Consider the following 23206-nt stretch of genomic DNA (forward strand, 5'->3'; position numbering starts at 1 on the left):
AAGTTCTTTGACACTTTTCTCAGATGTGTTTAGCCTACTTACAAGTCCTTCAAAATCATCCTTTGTTATAAATTTTCTTTTCTAGCATTTCCCATTTGATTCTATATTAATTTCCACTGAAATTTCCTCATCTGTCATGTATATTGTCTGCCCTTTTCATGAAAGCATTTAACACATCAACCAGTCATATAAAATTCTCTGGCATTTCCAAAATATATTTATCTCTAAGTGTGGTTTTATTGATTGGTCTGCTGTCTCTTGGCAGAGGGTTGTATTTTTTTTAATCTTGTAACGTTTTACTGAACGCAAGATACCATGTATCAAACAGTAGAGACTGAAATAAATAGTATTTTTGCCTGGAACTGGGCACACCTGTTCTGCTAGGATGTTAGGGTGCACTGTTGAATCAGTCTGGTCAGGAATTAAGTTGAAATTGGATTCTGTTGTTGCAATAGTTATCTTCAGTACACTGCTTCAAAATTTTCTAATGTTACCTTGTGCTTAGGGTGGGGGCTGGAGTGCTGGGGGATTTTCCTCAATGTTCCTTCTCCACCTTCAGCTTTTGGCTATCCCTATGCACCTGTGCCACAGAAGGATTCTCTGTCCATGTTCTTGCCTTTTCCCCAATGTAGCCTGCTATTGCTTGTCACTAGGAGAAAGCTAGCATGTTTATGGGGACCAGAGATGTTCTGTATTGTCTTGGTTTAGTCTTAGTCTTGAGCGGGGATTGGAGAGATCAGAGAGCTTGTGCATTTTGGGGATCTAGGACTACGTAACACTAAAAATGAGACAAACTCTCTTCTCTAGGCTGTGAACAATAAAGCAGGTGATACTTTCATTTGTGAGCAAACTGAAGACAAGAGTTCACATAAAAGGACAGAGGTAAGAGACTTACAGAAAAGCAATATAAAGTCTCCTTGACTGACCCAGACCCAAGTCTTACCTTACCTGCATCTCTTCACTTACACGAACTGAGAAACATTTTTGGTTTAAGCAACTCTGAGCTACATTTTGTTACCTACAACTAAAAGCATCCTAACTGATAAAACCACCATGAGCTCTCATGATCTTCCTTTGGAAGTGATCATAGTAAAGAAATGCATTAGAAGCCCTGAATTTCTGATGATACTGTGAAACTTGAACTAGCACCTTGGAAGCCAGGTTAAGCCAGTGTCTTGGTCACCCCATTCATCCAACGGGCTGAAATCTAACAGAAAAACTATGGTGCACCAATTTATACTACTACTGAATTGTATGAGGACATTTAAGGCTGCATGGGCTTTGAGACCTAAAGAAATTTTATATAAAGGTAAAGCTGCTGACACCTAATTTATCTGTATTCTCTAGAGACTTTTTGAAAATTAACTTCAGGAGTTTTATTCTTTAATTTTGGCCATCATGCCATCTAATGAAATAGAGTGATCACATTATGAGTTCTTAACTATAAGGGACAATATCTCAATAGTTTATTGCTTTGGTAAAATGTTAACTGTGAAGTTTTAAAAATAAAGTACAAGAAAGACTAAGCCAAAAGTCTGCTTGCCACAGAAAACCACTGTATACAGGACAGTGAGTAATCTTTCACAGATAATCTATTAAGCATGTATTTGAACATATATGTATACAGAACTAAGATAACTGGATATTATGAAGGTACAATCTGCATTTTTACTAAACAAGATGCATGAGTCTTCTCTGTCGTTTTAGATTGATTTCATACTTTCTGTAGCTCCATATTATAGGAACACAGAGAAATTCATCTAAACTCTTATTAATTTCCAATTTAAAAAATTACCCTTATGTACACATCCTTTCTGTTAAAACTGCTTTATCTTAAATTATTATTCTATGATTTCCAGATGGGTACGTACACTTTACATTTTGATACATATTGTATGACTCTTCTCTAACAAACTTGTATTTTTCACTCCCTCCAACAAAATACATTGTTCTTGAAGACAGAGACTAGCAAGTAAAAGGAAATCTTATCCTAATAATCAATACATTTGAAAAAATGTTTAGAAAAATTCAATATTTTTCCTTTCTTTACTAAAAACAGAATTACCATATGATCCACCAACCCCACTCCTGGGCATATATCTGAGAGATAAAGATACATGCACCTCATATTCATAGCAGCACTATTCACAATAGCCAAGACATGGAAACAACCTGAATGTCCATTAACAGATGAATGGATAAAGATGTGGCACATATATACAATGGAGTACTACTCAGCCATAGAAAAGAAGAAAATAATGCCATTTGCAGCAATATGGATGTAAGTAGAGATTATCATACTAAGTGAAGTAAGTCAGAAAGAGGACAAATAACATATGATATCATTTTTATGTGGAATCTAAAATATGACACAGAAGAACCTAGCTATGAAACAGAAACAGAATCACAGACATAGAGAACAGACTGGTGGTTGCCAAGGGGAAGGGGGTTGAGGGAGGGATGGAGTGGGAGGTTAGGGTTAGCAGATATAAGCTTTTATATATAGAATGGTTAAACAATAAGGTCCTACTGTATAGCACAGAGAACTATATTCAATATCCTATGATATACCATAATGGAAAAGAATAAAAAATAGAATGTATATGTATGTATAACTGAATCATTTTGCTGTACAGCAGTAATTAACATAACATTGTAAATCAACTATACTTCAATAAAAAAAATTGATATTTTTCTTTCTTTCTGTGAGTGGAAGAAGTATGGGGATGTAAAACCTGATAAAATTAAAGTCCTCCAAACTTGTCACAGATCCTGCCTAAGGAGGTCTGAATTGGACAAAGGTTATAACTCTTAGAAATCAGTCAGATCAAAAGGATTTTGATGGAAATATGCAGACTAAAAAACCAAGTATTATAATTTTGACATTTATTAAGAAAGTATTTGTCATTAGTAACCATTTCTGCCACTTTCCAAATATTACAGTAAAACTCTGTCCTAACACACAGGGCAGGAGTAAAAATTCAATTATGTGAAATGCAGTGTTCCATTTTTGTAAAGTTAACCAGAAACATTGTTTTATCAGTTTGTACTGTCCTTTAAAGTGCACACAGGTGTACATACTCACAGCTAAACTAAAATGGATAGTATACTGTAGAGAAAAAGACCAAATGGTAAGAAATTCAGTTCATCCCTGCTTACACGAGGGACAAAGGGAGAGAACCAATCCCAACAGGGTTACAACCAAATTCATGTAATTTCAGATTGCGATATTGCTGATACATTTCAAATAATATTTATTTACTTGAAGTGCTTACATTACTTGCAGTATTCCTCCTCCAAATACATTTTCAAATGATTTTTGGGGGAAAATAAGCTTAATAAAAATTTCAAACATGATACCTTTACACACTTTTAGTCATTTAGCAAAAAGTACTGAGCACCTAATATTGAGTTATGCAGTGTCATGGCTTTGGAGACAACACAATGCATGAAGCCCCTTCTCTCATTCACTTTACATTCCAGTGGACGTGGATTCAGGCATGCTCATCACTGTGCTTCTGTTAAAATCCTGACTATACTCATATCTTTTTTAAGCCCTAGTGCAACAACTGGTTAAAGTCACGTGCAATGACATGTTAAAGTTCTCACAAAATCCCGTATGGAACCTCTCTCGTTAGATGTCTCTGCTGTGTGGTCTCCTGACTATTGCAAATGTTGATGCTGGGCAGAAACATTACCTTTTCATGAAAGAAATTCTTTTTCTACTGTAAGAACTGGAGTGAATGGAAAATTTCAGCTCTCGTTTGAGGACTTCAGAATGCAATAGAATACCATTTTACCGAATTTCACTTTTGTATGGATTCTCTGAAGAGAGATAATCCCTACCATACTCTTCACTTTTATAGAATGTATCACCACTATGGACTCTTTGATGAATTAGAAGACCTGAGCTCCAACGGAAACCCTTACCACATGCATCGCATTTGTAGGGTTTCTCTCCCGTGTGGACCCTCTGATGAGCCTGGAGGTTTGATCTCTGACTGAAGCCCTTACCACACACCTCACATTTGTATGGTTTTTCCCCAGTGTGGACTCTGTGATGGGCTTGAAGACTTGAAAACCCACTGAAACCCTTACCGCATTGTTCACATTTATAGGGCCTCCCTTCTGCGTGGACCCTCTGATGTGCTTGAAGGCGTGAACTTTCACTGAAACCCTTTGTGCACACCTCACATTTGTATGGTTTCCCTCCTGTGTGGACCCTCTGATGTGCTTCAAGGCGTGAGCTCTGACTAAAGCCCTTCCCACACATCTCACATTTATATGGCTTCACTCTGGTGTGGACTCTCTGATGACCTTGAAGATATGCTCTCTGACTGAAGCCCTTCCCACATACCTCACATATATAGGGTCTCTCGCCAGTGTGGACACTCTGATGGCTTTGAAGGTATGATCTCTGACTGAAGCTCTTACCACACTCATCACATTGGTATGGCTTCTCTCCCGTGTGGACTCTCTGATGGGCCAGAAGAGTTGAGGCCTTACTGAAGCCCTTATCACATTCTCCACATTTATAGGGTTTCTCTCCTGTGTGAACCCTCTGATGAATTTGAAGATTAAAGCTCCAACTGAATCCCTTCCCACACTCCTCACACTTGAATGGTTTTTCTCCAGTGTGAACTCTCTGATGGCCTTGAAGGTGTGAACTCCGACTGAATCCTTTCCCACACTCCTCACACTTGTATGGTTTCTCTCCAGTGTGGACCCTCTGATGGCCTTGAAGGTAAGAATTGCGACTGAATCCCTTCCCACACTCCTCACATTTGTATGGTTTTTCTCCAGTGTGGACTCTCTGATGGGCTTGAAGGTATGAACTCCGACTGAATCCCTTATCACACTCCTCACATTTAAAAGGTTTCTCTCCTGTGTGGACTCTCTGATGAACATTAAGAACTGATCTATGACTGAAGACTTTACCACATGCGTTGCATTTGTACGGTTTCTCTCCAGTGTGGACTCCCTGATGATCTTTAGGTTTTGAATTCCAATTGAAGCCATTCCCACACTCTTTGTAAGGTTTCTCTCCAATGTGAATTTTCTGATGGCCTTGAAGATATGAATTTTGGCTGAAGCTGTTACCACATGTATAATGTTTATATGGTTGTTCCCTAGTGTGGACTATCTGAAGGTCTTGAAAATGTGAGGCCAGACTGAAGCCATTACCACACACCTCAGAATTATAGGGAATCTCTTCCATGTGAACTCTGTGCTGAATGTTACAATCTGAGTTACAAATGAAACCCTTCTCACACTCCACATCTGTGTATAGTTTCTCTTCAGTTTGGATTTTCTGATGGGCTCGAAGGCAAGAATTTTGGATAAAGACATTCCCATTCTCCTCAAATTCATAGGGCTCCTGCTCAGTGTGGACCCTAAAACTACTACTAAGGTCTAAGCTATGACTGAAGCCCTTCTCATAAATGTTGCATCTGTCGGACATCTCTCCTGTGTGAGTAAGTTCATATGTGTTATGAGAGGAACACTGATTGAAGTTCTCACCATATTCATATTTAAATGGCACCTCCTCTGCGTGTACTTTCTGATGGCACTGCAGATGTGGACTCTCAGAAACACAGTTATCTCCTCTACAAACACTTTGATGAGTATGAAGAACTGAACTGTAACTACAGCCCTTTCCACATGGACTGTATGTACGGGGCTTTCCTTCTAAGTGTAACTGCCGAAGAGCTTCAGAGCTGGAGTCATTGTTGAAGGCTTTTCTGTACTCATTACCAGGGTAGGGCTTTTGCCCTGTTTGAATTAAGTCTTGATGAAGCAGTGAAACCTTCATGACATCTTCTCCACAGTCATGGCAGCTATAGTTTTTTTCTGTTCTGTGTACACCCAGATTATCATTGTGATGTGAGATCCAACTGATACTTTCAGACGTACAGAAATCATTTTTCGTGGAAATTTTCTGACATCTACACTGATAATTACGTGACTCTGTAAGATACATTTTCCTCCAAGAATGCTGGGTTCTCCAAGAGGGAAATTCTTGACTTTTTATGTCACGGGAACCATCTCCTATATGAGTCAGTATGTAGTTCTCATCTTCAGAAATCTGAATCGGTATTCCTGCCCAAACTTGGCAGGGGGAATCACCTTGTTTTTGCAACTGAGAAATATTCTCTTGAAAAATTTTCATGGAATCTTGACACCCGGTTAACCTGCCTGCACCTTGTTGCCAGGTCTGCCAGGTGGAAAGCTCTTTGGAGGAAAGGCAGCTTAATCCCACTTCTTGAATACTTTCCATATTATGTTGACTCTTGGTTCCTATAAGAATAAAGAGATTTTAGACGTGTACACAGTGAATGCTTTTATTCAGAGATTTCAAGATTTTGCACGTAGACGATGACATGCAACTTCAATAAACTGGAGGAAAATTTATGTTACTAACTCTGACGATACTTAGAAAATGGCTCATCTTTGGCTACACCAGGAATATAAGTAGGATCCACAGAATTCAGGCTATCTGCGTGCCTCAAAATCAGGGCTTTGCAACACAACCTGGACATCGAAGACGGTGGCCCTGTTCAAAATGCCTAGCTAAACCACACACATATTATCATGGGCTGCCTGGAGATTTCAAGAAAACAGAAGGGGACAGTCTCAAATTGGAAAGAGTACAGTTTCAAGTGGATAAATGTTTTTTGCCCTGATAGCAATGGGCATGGTAACGTTTTTGTTTGTTTTTAAGAAGACTGCATGTTAAATGCTGTGCAGATGAAGGTAAAAGTAGATCTTTAATCTATGCTTGAGGCATCAAACTGCCTATCTCTAATGCGTTCTTTATCTTCATGAGACTAATAAGCTCTTCTAAGTCACTGTAAGCCATTATCAGCTTTAACTCCTTTCAAAAGATATTTTGCAATTATCAAGCACCTGCCATGCACCTGCCATGGTGCAGGTCAGAATGTAAAACACGGTGACAGAATTCAACTCCAAAGACATCAGAAAAAAATGGAGGCTGAGGGAAGCATAGGCAAGTTTTATGGCACCAGTAGGTGTCCTTTGTTATCAAACAAAACTCAACGAACACTGACTTTGGCGTGCACCATTTTGCTGGGAAATTACTTTAATGTTTAGGGAATTTCAGGCTCCAGAAAAGTTGAAGATGGGTATGTTTGGGTGGAAATGGCTTGTCCCTTAGTTATGAAAGCTCAGATTATCAGCAGGCAGCAGATCTTCATATCCTGGTGAGAAGTATACTCCCTGAGGACCGGTGGTCCAACAGGGTTGGAGTAATAACATGCACTCACTCTCCTAACACTTGGCAGTACATTAATTCTCTTTCACCATCCGGGGGAAAAAAAAGAAGTAAAAGAGGATTTTTTTCATAACATGAATATTATCCTCAAACATAATAATTCTTTGTGTTTTTCTGTCTCTCCACAGTGGGGTGTATTATCCACAAGGACAAGCACTTCGCTGTGTACACAGCATTACCCTCACTGCCTGTAACACTTAACACTCTTAGCAAATAGTAGTTGCTCAGTAAGCACATAATGAATAGATCACAGCTTGAGTTACTCTCACTCACAGAACTGAAAGTGCATATATGTGTTAAGTTATTTTTCATGGTAAAGGAACTGGTGATGGCAGTTTTACTGCAATGTTGAAAGGCTGTATGAGAGGTAGGGCTACACTCAGATATCACCTGCTGATGAGAAAAGCAAAGGTCACAAGAATCTTGTGGATTGTGCCTTTTAATTTTGAAAATAAATGTGTAGTTTTTCTTGTATAAAATCTTACCTGTAGCCCCACCCTATGCCCAATTTTTTTAAAAATTAAAAATAAAAGGCCACACTGATGATTGCGTGGCAGCAGGATCTGGGGCAGTGCACTGACTGCAGGGTAACACTTTACGGCATGTCTATGAGTACTCATCTCAGTACTTAAAAAAAAAAAAATGCCAACCAACTATACTCCAATAAAAAATTAATTTAGGGGCTTCCCTGGTGGCGCAGTGGTTAAGAATCTGCCTGCCAACGCAGGGCACACGGGTTCGAGCCCTGGTCTGGGAAGATCCCACATACCGCGGAGCCGCTGGGCCCGTGAGCCACAATTACTGAGCCTGCGCGTCTGCAGCCTGTGCTCCGCAACAGGAGAGGCCGCGATAGTGAGAGGCCCGCGCACCGCGATGAAGACTGGCCCCCACTTGCCACAACTGGAGAAAGCCCTCGCACAGAAACGAAGACCCAACACAGCCATAAATAAATAAATAAATAAATAAATAAATAAATAAATAAATAATAAAAATAAAGTGACCCTCAAATCGCTACCCTCTAAAAAAAAAAAAAATAAATAATAATGGAGCAGCTGAATTAAACAAATGGCAGCTCTTCCCCAGCTGTCAGTTCAAAGAAGGTTCAGAGTAGATTGAGTAAATATGTAGGTCTTTAAAAAAAAAAAAAAAAAAATTAATTTAAAAAATGCCTAGTGATGTCTTTGGTTTCTCAAAAGCAAAGCTTTCAATTACTATATTAATATTTTATATAATAATGAAATGAAGGGACATAGTATACTAGGCACGTCAAATAAAGTAAATAGCTTTACTTTTGGCAAATGTGTCTTTCAAGGAATTGGTCTGTTTCATCTAGGCTGTCAAATTTGTGGGCATAGACTTTGTTCATAGTATTCCTTTTTTATTCTTTTAATGCCCACAGGTTCTGTAGTCATGTTCTCTCTTTCATTTCTGATATTAGTAATTTGCATTTCTGTGATATTAGTAATTTGTGTATCTTTTTCTTAGTTACCCTAGCTAAGAAGCTTATCCGTTTTAGGCATCTTTTCAAAGAACCAGCTTTTGGTTTCATTGATTTTCTCTACTGATTTCTTATTTCCAATTCTTATTCTTGTGTTCTACTTACTTTTCTTCTGCTTACAATTTGCTTTTCTTTTTCTAGTTTCCTAAGGTGGAAGCTTAGATGATTGACTTTAGACCTTTCTTCTTTTCTAATACATGTATTCAATGCTATAAATTTTCCTCTAAGCAGTGCTTTTGCTGCAGCCCACAAATTTTGGTAGGTTGTGTTTTCATTTTCATGTAGTTCAAAATATCTTAAAATTTCTCTTGAGATTTCTTCTTTGACCCATGTGTTATTTGGAAGTGTATTGTTTAATCTCCATTTGAGGTCTTCCAGTTATTTGATTTATTGACTTCTAGTTTAATTCCATTGCAGTCTGAGAGCAGGCACTGCATGATTTCTATTCTTTTAAATTTGTTAAGGTGTGTTTTATGATTCAGAATATGGTCTATCTTCGTGAATGTTCCATGTGAGCTTGAGAAGAAGAGTTCTTTCTAATCATGTACAATAACAGTGGCTACAACATCCAACTCTATGCCACAAATCTATCATTTTAGAAGCCATTTTAACTCAGTCTACAGGGAAAAATATACTCCATACCTTGTTTTATGCTTTACTTTACTGTGCTTTGCTGTGCTTTTTACTTTAGTGCTTTGCTTTACTGTGCTTCGCAGGTAGAGTTTCTTATAAATTGAAGGCAACCCTATGTTAAGCAAGCCTACTGGCACTATTTTTCCAACAGAATTTGCTCATTTGATGTCTCTGTGTTACATTTTGGTAATTCTCACAATATTTCAAACTTTTTCATTATTACATTTGTCATGGTTATCTGTGATCTTTGATGTTACTACTATTACTCACTGAAGGCTCAGATGATGGTTAGTATTTTTTAGCAATAAAGTATTTTTAAGTTAAGGTATGTGAATTGTTTTTTTAGCATAATGCTATTGCACACTTAATAGACTACAGTACAGTATAAACATGACTTTTATATGCACTAGGAAACCAAAAAATTTGTGACTTGCTTTATATGCAATATTTGCTTTATTGCGGTGCTCTGGAACCAAACCTGCAATATCTCCGAGATCTGCCTGTTTGAAAACAAGAACAGGGTTATGTGGGGTGGAGACAGAAGAAGTGAAATGCAGAAGACAAAGACTATTCTAGCATAAAATGGCCAGCCTATCACAGCCTGAGATCAGATGTCACCACTGTAAATGATCAAAAAAGTAATCTAAAAATTATAAGAAAAAAGTAATTAAACATATGTATAATTTAAAAAACAGATGTATCATATTTTATTAACAACATGCCATTTTACCCATATGTACTTTATGTCTGCAGTTAGTTAATGCAAATGTAGTAAGTTTTCTATTAAAAAGGAAATGCTGGCAAGGATTTGTAATGCTAGATCAACATGATTGCCATGTGTAAGACATCATAAGGTATTTATGAAAGGTTGTATTAAAACTTAAGGTTGGGCTTCCCTGGTGGCGCAGTGGTTGAGAATCTGTCTGCCAATGCAGGGGACACTGGTTCAAGCCCTGGTCTGGGAAGATCCCACATGCCGCGGAGCAACTAGGCCCGTGAGCCACAACTACTGAGCCTGCGCATCTGGAGCCTGTGCTCCACAACAAGAGAGGCCGCGATAGTGAGAGGCCCGCGCACCGCGATGAAGAGTGGCCCCCACTTGCCGCAACTAGAGAAAGCCCTCGCGCAGAAATGAAGACCCAACACAGCCAAAATAAAATAAATAAATAAATAAATAATAATATCCCCTAATATAAAAAAAAAACAAAAAAAAACTTAAGGTTTAGTTAAGGTTAACATATAAGGTTAAGTTATGACTTCAGCAACTCTTAACCCAGTGATGTTTGATATTCTAATTAAGCCATAAAGGAATTAAAATTATCGAAGGAAATTGCTGAGAACAGCTACGTGAGAACTACTGACAGGAATGGTATTCAGATCTAGCTGGAACCAGCAAACTACCAAGGAAGGAGAAGAAAAAGCAAGATAATTTGCAGGGAGCACCTTATTACTTGAAAGATGGAGATTACTAAAAGTAAGTATCTCCTGGTTAATGAAGTTGATGGTTTTGCTATAATTAGAAATGACACTGGAAATGAAAAACAGGAATAATCCGCTATGGGGGAAAAAAAAAGCCCAGAAGCCCTTGGTTTACACAGCAATGATGCTTGCCTGGCTCTACGGACCAGAAACTTCCCTTTCCATCCCTGCTGGGAGTTTCAGATCGCATCAGCGGCAGTCAGCAGTATTAAGGTATAGCGTTGGTAAAGGATCACCTTTCAGAGCCCCTGGGGATCGTGATGCCTCATGTCAGCAACAGGTGCAGGTGGCTCTAACAGGTTGCTGACTCTGCACCTCTGATCAAACTAATCAGGCAATTCCATGAAACAGATTTTGTTTGCTTATGTGGACTGACAAGCTGATTTTATGTAAACATGGGTTACAAATCATCTTTTTCACTCCAAGTAAAATTATTTTTCTTATCACTTTCCAATAGAAGACAAAATTTAATCACTGGCAGAGAAGGTTGAAAACAGATTATGGAATATTACTGGATGTATTTGGAATGAATAGCCTATAACAGCACAAGAACACTAATGGTGGGAAACCATTAGTGAGGCTTAAGATCAATTTAATAGATTGTGACATGCAATTTTAAAAAGGACAGAAAATATCACAGTTGCACTGCATGTCAGGGTATCACTGCATAAATGCTTGTTTCAGACTTGCAGATATGTATACACACATAGGTCTGTACTGGGTTACATTACATACTGAAGGCCATGGCCAAAAAAGTATGAAAACCACTGGTGCAAATAGTTGAGGAAGGTATAAAGTTTGTAATGAAACAATTATAAGGCTCAAATGCAAAGTTCAAATGAAGAAACTTGGAAAAATATCAATAGGTAGGTTTGTACCTCTTAGTTTCATGCCTACATGGACTGAAGTTTCGAAATACTGGGAACAAATTACCACTTGAGATATATTCTTTCTTTCCCTCAGGATGTATGAAACCTGAGAGTACAACTTCTTCTTTTTTCAGGTTATAATGGTCACCAGTTGAAAATTATACACTAGATCTTTATGGGGATGAAGGCTTGAAAACTGTCTAAAATCTACATTAACATTTGTTTATTTAATGGCTAACATGTATGAAATAAAGATGAAGAAATATATATTTATTTTTGAATAGGGGATAAAAAGAAAGACAGGGGCTGGTCTTCCTAACTCTTGTTTTTCTCACCTTGAATCTTCCTTGCCTGGCCTGAAAAAAAACTAGGAAATTTATGTAGATGCTGACTTTCGAAGAGATGGATGGGTTGCGACTTGGAACATCTTGCAAGGAGATGGACAGTTAAGAAGCCATTATTGGGACTTCCCTGGTGGCGCAGTGGTTAGGGATCTGCCTGCCAATGCAGGGGACACGGTTCGAGCCCTGGTCCAGGAAGATCTCACATGTCACAGAGCAACGAAGCCCGTGCGTCACAACTACTGAGCCTGCGCTCTACAGCCCGTGAGCCACAACTACTGAGCCCACATGCCCCTACTCCCATGTACCTAGAGCCCGCTCACCGCAATGAAGAGTAGCCCCCACTCACCACAACTAAAGAAGGCCCATGTGCAGCAACGAAGACCCAATACAGCCAAAAATAAATAAAAAATAAAAAAAGAAGCCATTATTTATTGACATCGTTCTCTTTCGTAGTGGAAATTGAGATAGTTCTTCTGCTAACAGAGTGGTTGTAAGACTATCATTTTAAAAATATTTCTTTGCCCACGTCAATTAAATCAGCTCCTAGAGGCTGCAAGAAAGTCAATGGGGGATAATTATGTCTCTCTTGGTTACAACTCCAAAGTTAAAGCTCAGTAAGGGGGCTTCCCTGGTGATCCAGTGGTAAAGAATCCATCTTCCAATGCAGGGGACGTGGGTTCGATCCTGGTCAGGGACCTAAGATCCCACATGCCGCGGGGCAACTAAGCCTGTGTGCCACAACTACTGAGCTCACATGAGAGAACCCGCCTCAATGAGAGAACCCGCATGCAGCAAACTATGGAGCCCACGTGCTCTGGAGCCCACGCACCCTGGAGCCTGCGTGCCACAACTAGAGAGAAAACCCGCACACTACAACCAGAGAGAAGCCTGAGCGCTGCAACACAGAGGCTGTGACATAATGAAAAGATCCCACATGCTTCAACAAAGATCCCATGTGCTGCAACTAAGACCCGACGCAGCCAATAAAAAACAGCTCAGTAGGATGGTTTTTCCTCTTTGAATCTCTGAGTCACCAGGTAATTTATTCCACAGAAATAAAATCGCTAGTACCCAAGGACATTTGGATTGGGGTTTTTATTGCTGTACTTTCTATATTAGTAGTAAAAAAAAACAAGGGGGACGGCGGAGAAATGAATGCCCATCAATTAAAAAATGGGTAAATGATGCATGTTATAGCCACATACTGGATTATGTAGTGATGATTATTTTAAAAAAGAGATAACCTCAGATCGGGAGGGATTTCTTGCTCAAGGTACCATGAAGGAGAAAAATTAGTATATTAAAAATAAGAATGTACATTTTCAAAATTTTGCATTAATATAAGGTATATACATGTTAGTATATGTAAAAAATTAAATAAAAAGATATTTTAAAATATGACATTACATTCCTACTGATGCTATCAGGCAGGGGGACTGGCACACTATGGCCCTAGCCCTGTTTTTGTGTAGCTTAAGAACAAGAATAGATTTTACATTTTTTTAAATGGTGTAAGAAAAAACAAAGAAGAATATGTGACAGAGACCACATATGGCCAGCAAAGCCTAAAATATTCACTATCTGGACCTTTAGAGAAAAACTTTGCTGACCCCTGCTCTAGAGAGTGTATTGCCTGTTATGACTCTGAATGTTAACTGAGATGGAAACAAAAAATTATAGAAGTGAAGTAATTTGTTTTGAAATTTTCAATTGACTCTCCTTCTCACCCAGGAGCATCCTTAGCTACACAGGTGTGACCATGGCTTCTGACACCAGGGTCTGAGGACTCAAAAACATTACTAAAATGTTTGGACTTGCATAAATGTCCAACTTGGAAGTTCCACTTCAAAAAGAAAATTACAGGCCAATATCTCTGATGAACATAATGTAAAAATCCTAAACAAAATATTAGCAAACTGAATTCAACAACACATTAAAAGGATCCTACACCAAAATCAAATGGGATTTATTGTAGGGATGCAAGGATGGTTCAACATCTGCAAATCAGTAAGTGTGATACACCACATTAACAAAATGAAGGATAAAAATCACTTTATCCTTCATCAAAGGCAAAAGAAACAAAAGCAAAAATAAACAAGTGGGGCTACAATCAAACTAAGAAGCTTCTGCACAGCAAAGAAAACCAGCAATAAAACAAAAAGGCAAACTACTGAATGGGAGAAAAATATGTGCAAATCATATATCTGATAAGGGGTTATATCCAAAATATATAAAGAACTCATACAATTCAATAGCAAAAAACAAACGACCTGATTAAAAAAATGGGCAGAAGACCAGAATAGACATTTTCCCAAAGAAGACATACAGATGGCCAACAGGTTCATAAAAAGATGCTCAACAACATTAATCATCAGGGAAATGCAGATCAAATCCACAATTAGATTATCACCTCCCACCTGTTAGGATGTCTATTATCAAAAAAGACAAGAGATAACAAATGGTGGCAAGGATGTGGAGGAGAGGGAGCCCTTGTACACTACTGGTGGGAATGGAAGTTGGTGCAGCCACTATGGAAATCAGTATGGAGGGTCCTCAAAAAATTCAAAATAGAACTATCATATGGTTCAGCAATTCTACTTCTGGGTATTTATCTGAAGAAAACGAAAACAGTAACTCGAAAAGATATATGGGGCTTCCCTGGTGGCACAGTGCTTAAGAATCCGCCTGCCAATGCAGGGGACACGGGTTTGAGCCCTGGTCCGGGAAGATTCCACATGCCGTGGGGCAACTAAGCCCGTGTGCCACAACTACTGAGCCTGTGCTCTAGAGCCCACGAGCCACAACTACTGAGCTCATGTGCCACAACTACTGAAGCCCACGCACCTATAGTCCGTGCTCCGCAACAAAGAGAAGCCACCGCAATGAGAAGCCCATACACCACAACGAAGAGTAACCCCCGCTCACCGCAACTAGAGAAAGCCCGTGCATGGCAACAAAGACCCAATGCAGCCAAAAATAAATAAATAAAAATAAATAAATTCATAAAAAAAAGAAAAAATATATGCACCCCCATGTACACTGCAGCATTATTTACAATAGTCAAGATAAGGAAACAATCTAAGTGTCCACTGATGGATGAATGGATAAAGAAAATTCAGCCATAAATAAAAATGAAATCTTGCCATTTGCAACAATACGGGTAGACCTTGAGGTATCTGAAGACAAATACCGCTCGATCTCTCTCATATGTGGAATCTAAAGTCACCACCCCCTGCCCCGCAACAAACACACAAAACCAACCAAGCTCACAGATACAGAGAACAGATCGTTGGTTGCAAGAGGCAGGGGTTGGGGGATGGGAAAAACAGGTGAACTGTTGTTTTTTTTTAAATTTAAGTAAATTGAATAAAATTTTTTAAAAAAACCGTAGCTAGGTCAAGAGACTGTTTAGGTGTTAGGGGATGCGATGGTGAGAAGAGAGGACAGAATGGGAAGATAAAGAGCTGGGCATCTGAATGAGGAAGTTAATGCAAGAGTGTCTCACTGGAAATTGCTGCATGGGAAGGCTCAATTATAATGTTGGCATTGATCATTTTTGATATTTCCTTTAGCTGACTGGCTATTCATCTTTTAGGAATAATGGCTACCTATCCATGAATACTCAAGGACACCTAAACAGTTAGAATTAGGACAGGCATTCATCAGTTGACAAACAATATTCTGGAGTATCCCTCCATCACACGTATTTATTCTATACCTATTAGCTGCCTCAAGGAGGACTGAAGACAGTGAAGACCACACATGTATTAACCAATTCACTCAGTCAAGGCACAGAGCAAAGCAAGCCAAGTAACCTGAAGCAGAAGCATAATTCTGACAGGTCTGATGGGCAGCAATGGGCCAGTACAGCTGGGAAAGAATGAATGAGCTAGAATATGGAAAGCTAGAGGGGGTGAGGGGACAGACACCTCAGGGCCTGACATTTTCTGACTCATGTTTCAGGAGGGGCTCTCTGGCTGCTGGGTCACTGCTGTATGGTTCTCACCTGAACACCCATCTCTCTGGGTCTCTGTCTCCATCATCAAAAGCTCTTCTTCTCTCTCCAGCTGGAATATAAGCTCCGGTTTGAAGGGCTGATTCCCTGTAAAAAGGCGAGGACAGCAAAAGTTTTAAATTTTGACCAAGTCCCACTTGTGTGTTTTTTTTCTTTTTTTCTTTTCTGAATCATGTTTTTGGGATCATATCTAAGACCTCTTTGCCTAAGACCTCTTTAACCCAAGATCATGAAGATTTTCTCCTGTGTTTCCTTCTAGAAGTTACATTTTACATTATGTCTCTTATCCATTTTGAGTTAATTTTTTGGTAGGTGTGAGGCATGCAAATATATGCATACAGAAGTCCAAATGCTTCAGCACCATCTGTTGAAAAGATGATACTTTCTCCATTGAATGGCCTTGGCACCTGTAGTACATCTAAAATAGTCTCAGAATTGCTTATTCCATATCAGAGCAATAAACAAATCCACTAAAAAGTGTTCAGGATTGCAAGTCATTCTCCCAGCCCCCTCCCACTGTACCTAAAACTAAGGGTATAGAGTTAGACACTGTGTTCCTTAGCTACTTCTGTGAATTCTTTCTTTTCTCTATTCATTGTGGTTAAGGTATTAATTTTAAATACAATTCATTTTTCTTTTAGATTATCATCCCTTTGCCTTTTTATTTGATTTACTTTTCAGAATGTGTTGAACCAACATATTTTCAAAAGTCCAAACTAGACAAAAAGCTGTATTCAGACATGTGCAGCTCTCTCAAACATCCCTTCCACACTACTACCTTCCACCCACTTATAAGAAACTAACTTCATGATTTCCTGATTAATCCTTCCTGTGTTTCTTCTTATAAAGGTCAGCAGATATTCATATATTTACTTATTTTCCTCCTTACACAAACTACTATACTATTAATGCTCTTTTGCACTTTGTTATCTTTAGGGAAAATTCCTACAAGTGAATTGCTGGGAAAGGGTAACTCCATAGTTCTGTTAGATATTGTCAAATTCCTCTCCTTAGGGGTGGTATCGAGTTGCACTCCTACTTTCAATGCATGAAAGTGCTTTATTCCCCACAGCTTTGCCCCAAGAATAGCGTTATGTTTTTGAATTTTTGCTAATCTCGTGGATGAAAAACGGTGTTTCAGTATAATCTGAATTAACATCTCTCTTATTTTGAATGAAACTGAATAACTATTCATATGTATACATATTTATATCAATATGTGTGCATGTATATGTGTATGCATATGAATATACACACACAGACACACCCCTACCTCCTAGCTCTAAACCCTGAGACCAGGAAACAAAGAAACCACAGTGGCAAGGACAATCCCTAGCATCCAGACCTTCGTGTTAAATACCATTCCCCAATAAATGAAATAAATGATTCCAGGGCTGGGGCAAAGTAAAGGATGAGCCTAGGACAGCATGCTATGCCCCAAAATAAGAGAGTGCTCAAAAAAAGGCCGGGGGCATATTACAAGGGCAAGGAGTCAGCTTAAAGGGGTCAAATTTGGAACAACTTTAGCAAGATAATTATTACAGTAATAAATTACAAATCATTTTTATAAGAGAATTCAGAAGTCCCTACAAATAATAAATAAGTAAATAGTTAAAGAGAGAGGGGCTCTTGCTTTCTGTAGAATGCCAAGTGCTCACTGCTACGTGTGAAGGAAGTACGAAGTCAGAAAATCATCACTTGGTAACTATCATGGTAAAGACTGGATACGGCAAGAATCATCATTGGATGCTAAGTCTATAGGGAAATGTTTGTGTGGTCTTAAAAAGTGCTGCCCTGTGACTGCAAGAGGAAACAAAGCAGTAATCTTATAGTGGAGAAATTGGACATCTTGACAGGGTGATGAAAATTAGCATCACTAATGAGGGACAGATGGTGTGTCTCTAGATGTGATACCCTCAAAAGGACACACCACTACCAACTGCAGAGTTCCAGCCAGAATGAATCATCTGAGTCTAATTATGAGGAAACACTAGGAATGCTCTATTAAAAATGGGGGGAGGGAGTAGCAGTATTCCTTAAAAACGTCACAGTCTTAAAAGGCAAAGCAATGCTGTGAAAATGCTCCAAATTAAAGGAGGCTAAAGAAACACTGACAGCTAGACTAGACCCTAGGCTGGATCTTGCCCTGGAGAGAGAAAAATATGCTTTAAGTTATATAATTGGTTCTACTGATAAAATCAGGGTATAAATGATAGATGGGCTAAAAGTACTGTATCTGCACTGGGGATAGGTAAGAGAATATTCCTATTTCTACAAAATATACTGTTCAGTGAAGTATTAACCTTGCCCAAAGAGAGGTCTGGCTTTTGCCCTCAGCTCTTGGGAGATGATCTCTAAGCACTGGCAATGTACTGCCTGATAAGAGTGTCTTTTTTCACCTGGAGGCCCTGGGCCACACCAGAGAGTTTAACAATGTGATTTACGGTGGGGCCTTTAGGCCATGTGTATCAGCTTGATTTCCGCGAGTGAGGGGGCGGGTGGAAACCAAAGTCAGCCACATAGGTGTCCAACCACATCTACGTGACCAAGCCGCAATCAGAGCTCTGGACACCAAGGTCTGTGTGAGCCTCCCTGGTTGGCAATACTCCGCATGTACGGTCACCCGTCACTGATGGGGGGAGAATGAGTGCTGTCCACGACTCCACTGGGAGAGGACAACTGGGAGTTTGTGCTGGAAACTCCCCTGGACTCTGCCCCAGGCGTCTCTTCTCTTGGCTGATTTTATTCTGTATCCTTTCTATGTAATAAAGTGTAGCTGTGAGTATAACAGCTTTTAGTGACTTCTGAGAGTTCTAGCAAATTACTGAGGCTCGGGGACCGCCCCCCCCCCGAGCTTGCAACTGGTGTCAGAGTAAGGGTTGTCTTGGGATTCCTGAACTCTGCATATACACTGAAGTATTTAGAGATAATAGGGCCATGGTGTACGTAAATTACCCTCAAATGGTTCAGAAAAAAAATTAGGTATATACATACGTTTTCATACATATACATATTCATATATATACATATACATATATACATATACATATAAATATTTATGGAGAGAGAAAGAACATGGGCATAAATGATAAATTTTAAATGGGGTAAAATGTTATTATAGGTGAATCTAGGTAAAAGCTATATGGGTGTTCTTGTTCTATACTTTTGCAAATTTTCTGTAAGTTTGAAGTTATTTACAAATACATTGTTAAAGCAAAAAACAAAATACCTGTGAAAAATCACATTAATAAACAACTACAGTGGGAATTCCCTGGCGGTCCAGTGGTTAGGACTCCGTGCTTTCACTGACGAAGGCCTAGGTTCAATCCCTGGTTAGGGAACTAAGATCCCGCAAGTGTGTGGTATGGTGCCCCCCGCCCCCCGCCAAAAAAACCAAACAAAAACAACTACAGTTACTGGAACCCTGAAAAACAAAGAAGCTGGAGCAACTCACTAAACTGATTTTAGGACAAACCAGTGGGGCAGGACCACAAGCTGCCCATTTATAGTTCAAAGGACAGATTTTTTTCCTGGACAGAAATATCAGAAACATCTTGTCTCTGCTGTACAGGGATTATTAGGACTTGTAGGTACCCAAGCTCAGAGAATGATTTTAGGAGTCCCAGAGCTTCAAACAACCGCGCACACAAAGACACCCCAGGAGGCTGACACCGCGTCACAGAGGGCGCCCGTCCTCACCCACTGAGAGCAGGTTCCGGAAGTTCTCCAGCATCACGTCTCGATACAGCTTCCTCTGGGCGGAGTCCAGCAGCCCCAGCTCCTCCTCGGTGAAGACCACGGCCACGTCCTTGAAGGACACTGGTTTCTACAATACCAAACACACACAGACGATGTTTATGGAAGAGGGGCAGCACTGAGAAAGTGTCAAGGATGGGAAGCTGTTCTGGATTCCGAGGGACCGAGTCAAATTTCAGTAGCTGCCTTCTGTTTGCTTTTCACACTGCCAATTCCATCCACCAGAAGGGCTGCAGGAAAAGAAATCCTCGCACTTTAAATTGCTGCCTTTTGTGAGTACTCCTATAAGGTAAGTCCCTGGAGCTCTGGTGCATCGCGTGGGCTGCTAGAAAAGCTTTAGTTCCAACAGCGTGTGATGAAGTCTGTTTTCCCTCTTTTATACACTTACACCACTTATTTAATGTGCTCATCTTACAGGGCACGAGTCACCCTTACTGTTCGAGTATGTAGCCCCTCCTCTGTGCCCCATCTAGATGTGCAGCATTTATGGGCACAGCTCTGGAGCCTGAATGCCTGTGTTCCCATTAGGATGCTCTGCTGTGGGCCCTTGGACTTGGTCCTTATCCTCTCTTCACTTGCAGGCTGATAACTGTACCTTAGGGTACTGGTAGTAAAATGAGTGACTATAGGTAAAGCACTTAGGAACAGTGACTGGTACATAGCAAGTACCCAATAAATGATAACTATTATTGTGATGATGAGGAGGATGGTGATTATCATTTCTGGCATCCCACTTCAGGGCTGCATAGTAATTCAAGAAATTGGGCTTCCCTGGTGGTGCAGTGGTTGAGAATCTGCCTGCCAATGCAGGGGACACGGGTTCGAGCCCTGGTCTGGGAAGATCCCACATGCTGCGGAGCAACTGGACCCGTGAGCCACAACTACTGAGCCTGCGCGTCTGGAGCCTGTGCTCCGCAACAAGAGAGGCCGCGATAGTGAGAGGCCCGTGCACCGCGATGAAGAGTGGCCCCCGCTCGCCGCAACTAGAGAAAGCCCTCGCACAGAAACGAAGACCCAACACAGCAAAAATAAATAAATAAATAAATTTATTTAAAAAAAAAAAAAGAAATTGATGACTGAGAATATAGTGAACTGATCCAAATAATGCATGCTTAGTTTCAGATTATCTATTATAAACAATGTTGCAAAAAATCTTTCCATATAGACCTTAGTCCCTGGAACTCTGCTGGTTATCTCCTTAAAATAAATTACAAAACGTAGAAATGGTCATGTTGAAGAATAACAAACTTTAAAGTTTTGAAACCATAATGGCAGATGTTTCCTCCAAAAAAATTTTTCTTAACTTATTCTGCTTCCAAGAAAGTATAAATCCCTAAACCTCTATACCCTGGCCAACAATGGACATGAATACTTAAAAAAAAAAAAAATCTTTGATAATCTCAGAAGTCAATTTGGGAAGTAAAAACTAGTTATCTCAAAATATTTTCACGGAACTTCCCTGGTGGGCCAGTGGTTAAGAATCCGCGCTTCCACTGCAAGGGGCACAGGTTCGATCCCTGGTCAGGGAACTAAGACCCCACCCGGTGCAGCAAAAAAAAAATTTTCACGAAGTTGATTAGTAATGAAGATTATTCTCTTTTCATAGGTTTGCTGGTCATCTCTATTTCTTGTTTTGTAATAACATTCATTCATTTGGGGACAGTAAGGCCTTTTCTTCCATGTATGTTATAAAGATTTTTCTTTCTACCTTGCTATTTGTCTTTTAATTTTTTGCTATAGGGAAATTTAAAATTTCTATATGAAGACCTGCTCAGCAGTGTATTTGTTCTGGCTGGAGCTCTGAACATCACAACTTCAAGTCTTGGTCTCTGAATGAGAACTCTGGTTTGTTTTTTGTTTGTCTGTGTATTTGGGTTTTTTTGGCCTCTCTTTCCACCCAAATGGTATGCCTGATACTCTTAATCCAGAAGGCAAAGGCTTTGGAGTTGGCCAGATACTTGCCTACTGCAGGAACTTGAACAGGTCTTCAACTTACATGAACCTCTTATCTTCATGTTGACAGTGAAGATGATTCCAAGTCCCTCTTAGAGCAGTGAATAGCATGACAGATGGAAAATGCCTGTGTGTTTTATAGTATGACTAAAATTTTAAAAGTAAGTACCTGTAATGTTCTAATAAATTAATTCATGAATGGTGTGACACACAGGCACACAAACAGACACAGACACACACAAAGAAAGCTTTCAGGTCCTGGAAAGAAAGAATCTAGCTCTTTTTGAACGAAAACAGCTAACACAATTTTTTTCTGAGTTCAGCCTCAGTATGACCCTGTTAGACAAAACCATCCTTTAAGTAGTCTTTTTACAAAGGTACCACTTAAGAAAAAAAAAAATTTTTTTTTTAAGTTTTGAGTCCCTAGAACATAAGGACAAATAGTATCAGAATTCTCTCAGAATTGCTTTTTGAGTAAAGATTAGATGTAGAGAAACTGATACTGTTGTGTAAAACTGTGAGAATCCTCATGAATTTAAAAGCTTGTGAATGACGAATAGCTAAACAAAATGGGGGAGAGTGTATAACAGTTCATTGAAATAATATTAGATGACGAAAATTAAGTGCTATAATTTTAAGTGAAAAAATTCAAAATTGTATCTATTATTGCAAGTATAGTTATGAATGCACATGAAAAATGAGCATGGAAAACACAGGTGATTTGTAAGCAGGGTAATAATGTGTGGGCTTTCCCATTTTAAAAACTTCTATTCTCTTTTACACCATTAGTTGTGAAATACAATGATAATAAAAACTGAAAAGGGAAATTTTTAAAAAATGAAACAAAAGAGCACGGCACACAAATGGTATTAAATGTCTGCTGTCATTCTTTATGCTTGGCAAGGAAGAGAAAAAAGGTGTCCACTTACTGAGAAATGAAATACCTGTTAAGTGATGGAAATAAAAATCCAACTCACCTGGAACTTGATCATCTTCTCCGTTTCCTGGGGAAAGGCAGAGACCTGAAGAGGCACAAAAGGTAAAAAGAAAGAAGCCATGAGAGCGGGGGAAATGCATCCCTGTGCAAATCAGAAAAAGGTATCCCTCCTCCCAGGCACACACACCTTCACAAGCAGGGTGTGGGCTGGGGTCCAGCTGCCACTAGGCTATCCCGGCAGGATGCCCGCGAGCATGGGACAGCCTGCACCGCTATACCTGGCAGTCCTCACACACCTCGAGGCTCCCCAGGTACTCATTCTTATCCTGGGAAATGTGGGAAAGGAGAGACAGTTAAGTGGGAGAGGAGAGGTAATGGTTAAAAGTGGCCTCTGGGGACAATTCGTTTTCAAAACCTCACATTGCTATAAA

General features: G+C 39.5%; 1 protein-coding gene across 5 annotated transcripts in view; it reads right to left on the reverse strand.

Annotated features, from left to right (window-relative positions):
• Positions 1 to 2844: 2844 nt before the first annotated feature.
• Positions 2845 to 23206, reverse strand: part of ZNF112 (zinc finger protein 112) — a 32883-nt gene continuing 12521 nt past the window's right edge. For 4 of the 5 annotated variants that reach the window (XM_068528152.1, XM_068528151.1, XM_068528149.1 and 1 more), the window contains exons 2-6: positions 22963 to 23101; positions 22816 to 22860; positions 19829 to 19955; positions 16121 to 16216; positions 2845 to 6297 (exon numbers count right to left, since the gene is read on the reverse strand). In XM_068528152.1, the coding sequence (XP_068384253.1) occupies positions 3797 to 6297; positions 16121 to 16216; positions 19829 to 19955; positions 22816 to 22830 (2739 nt within the window). In that variant the 5' untranslated portion in view covers positions 22831 to 22860; positions 22963 to 23101 and the 3' untranslated portion in view covers positions 2845 to 3796. The remainder of the gene's footprint in view (positions 6298 to 16120; positions 16217 to 19828; positions 19956 to 22815; positions 22861 to 22962; positions 23102 to 23206) is intronic. The other variant, XM_068528153.1, reaches the window with a different exon arrangement.

Source organism: Eschrichtius robustus, chromosome 19 (assembly GCF_028021215.1).
Source record: "Eschrichtius robustus isolate mEscRob2 chromosome 19, mEscRob2.pri, whole genome shotgun sequence".
Lineage (NCBI taxonomy): Eukaryota > Metazoa > Chordata > Mammalia > Artiodactyla > Eschrichtiidae > Eschrichtius > Eschrichtius robustus.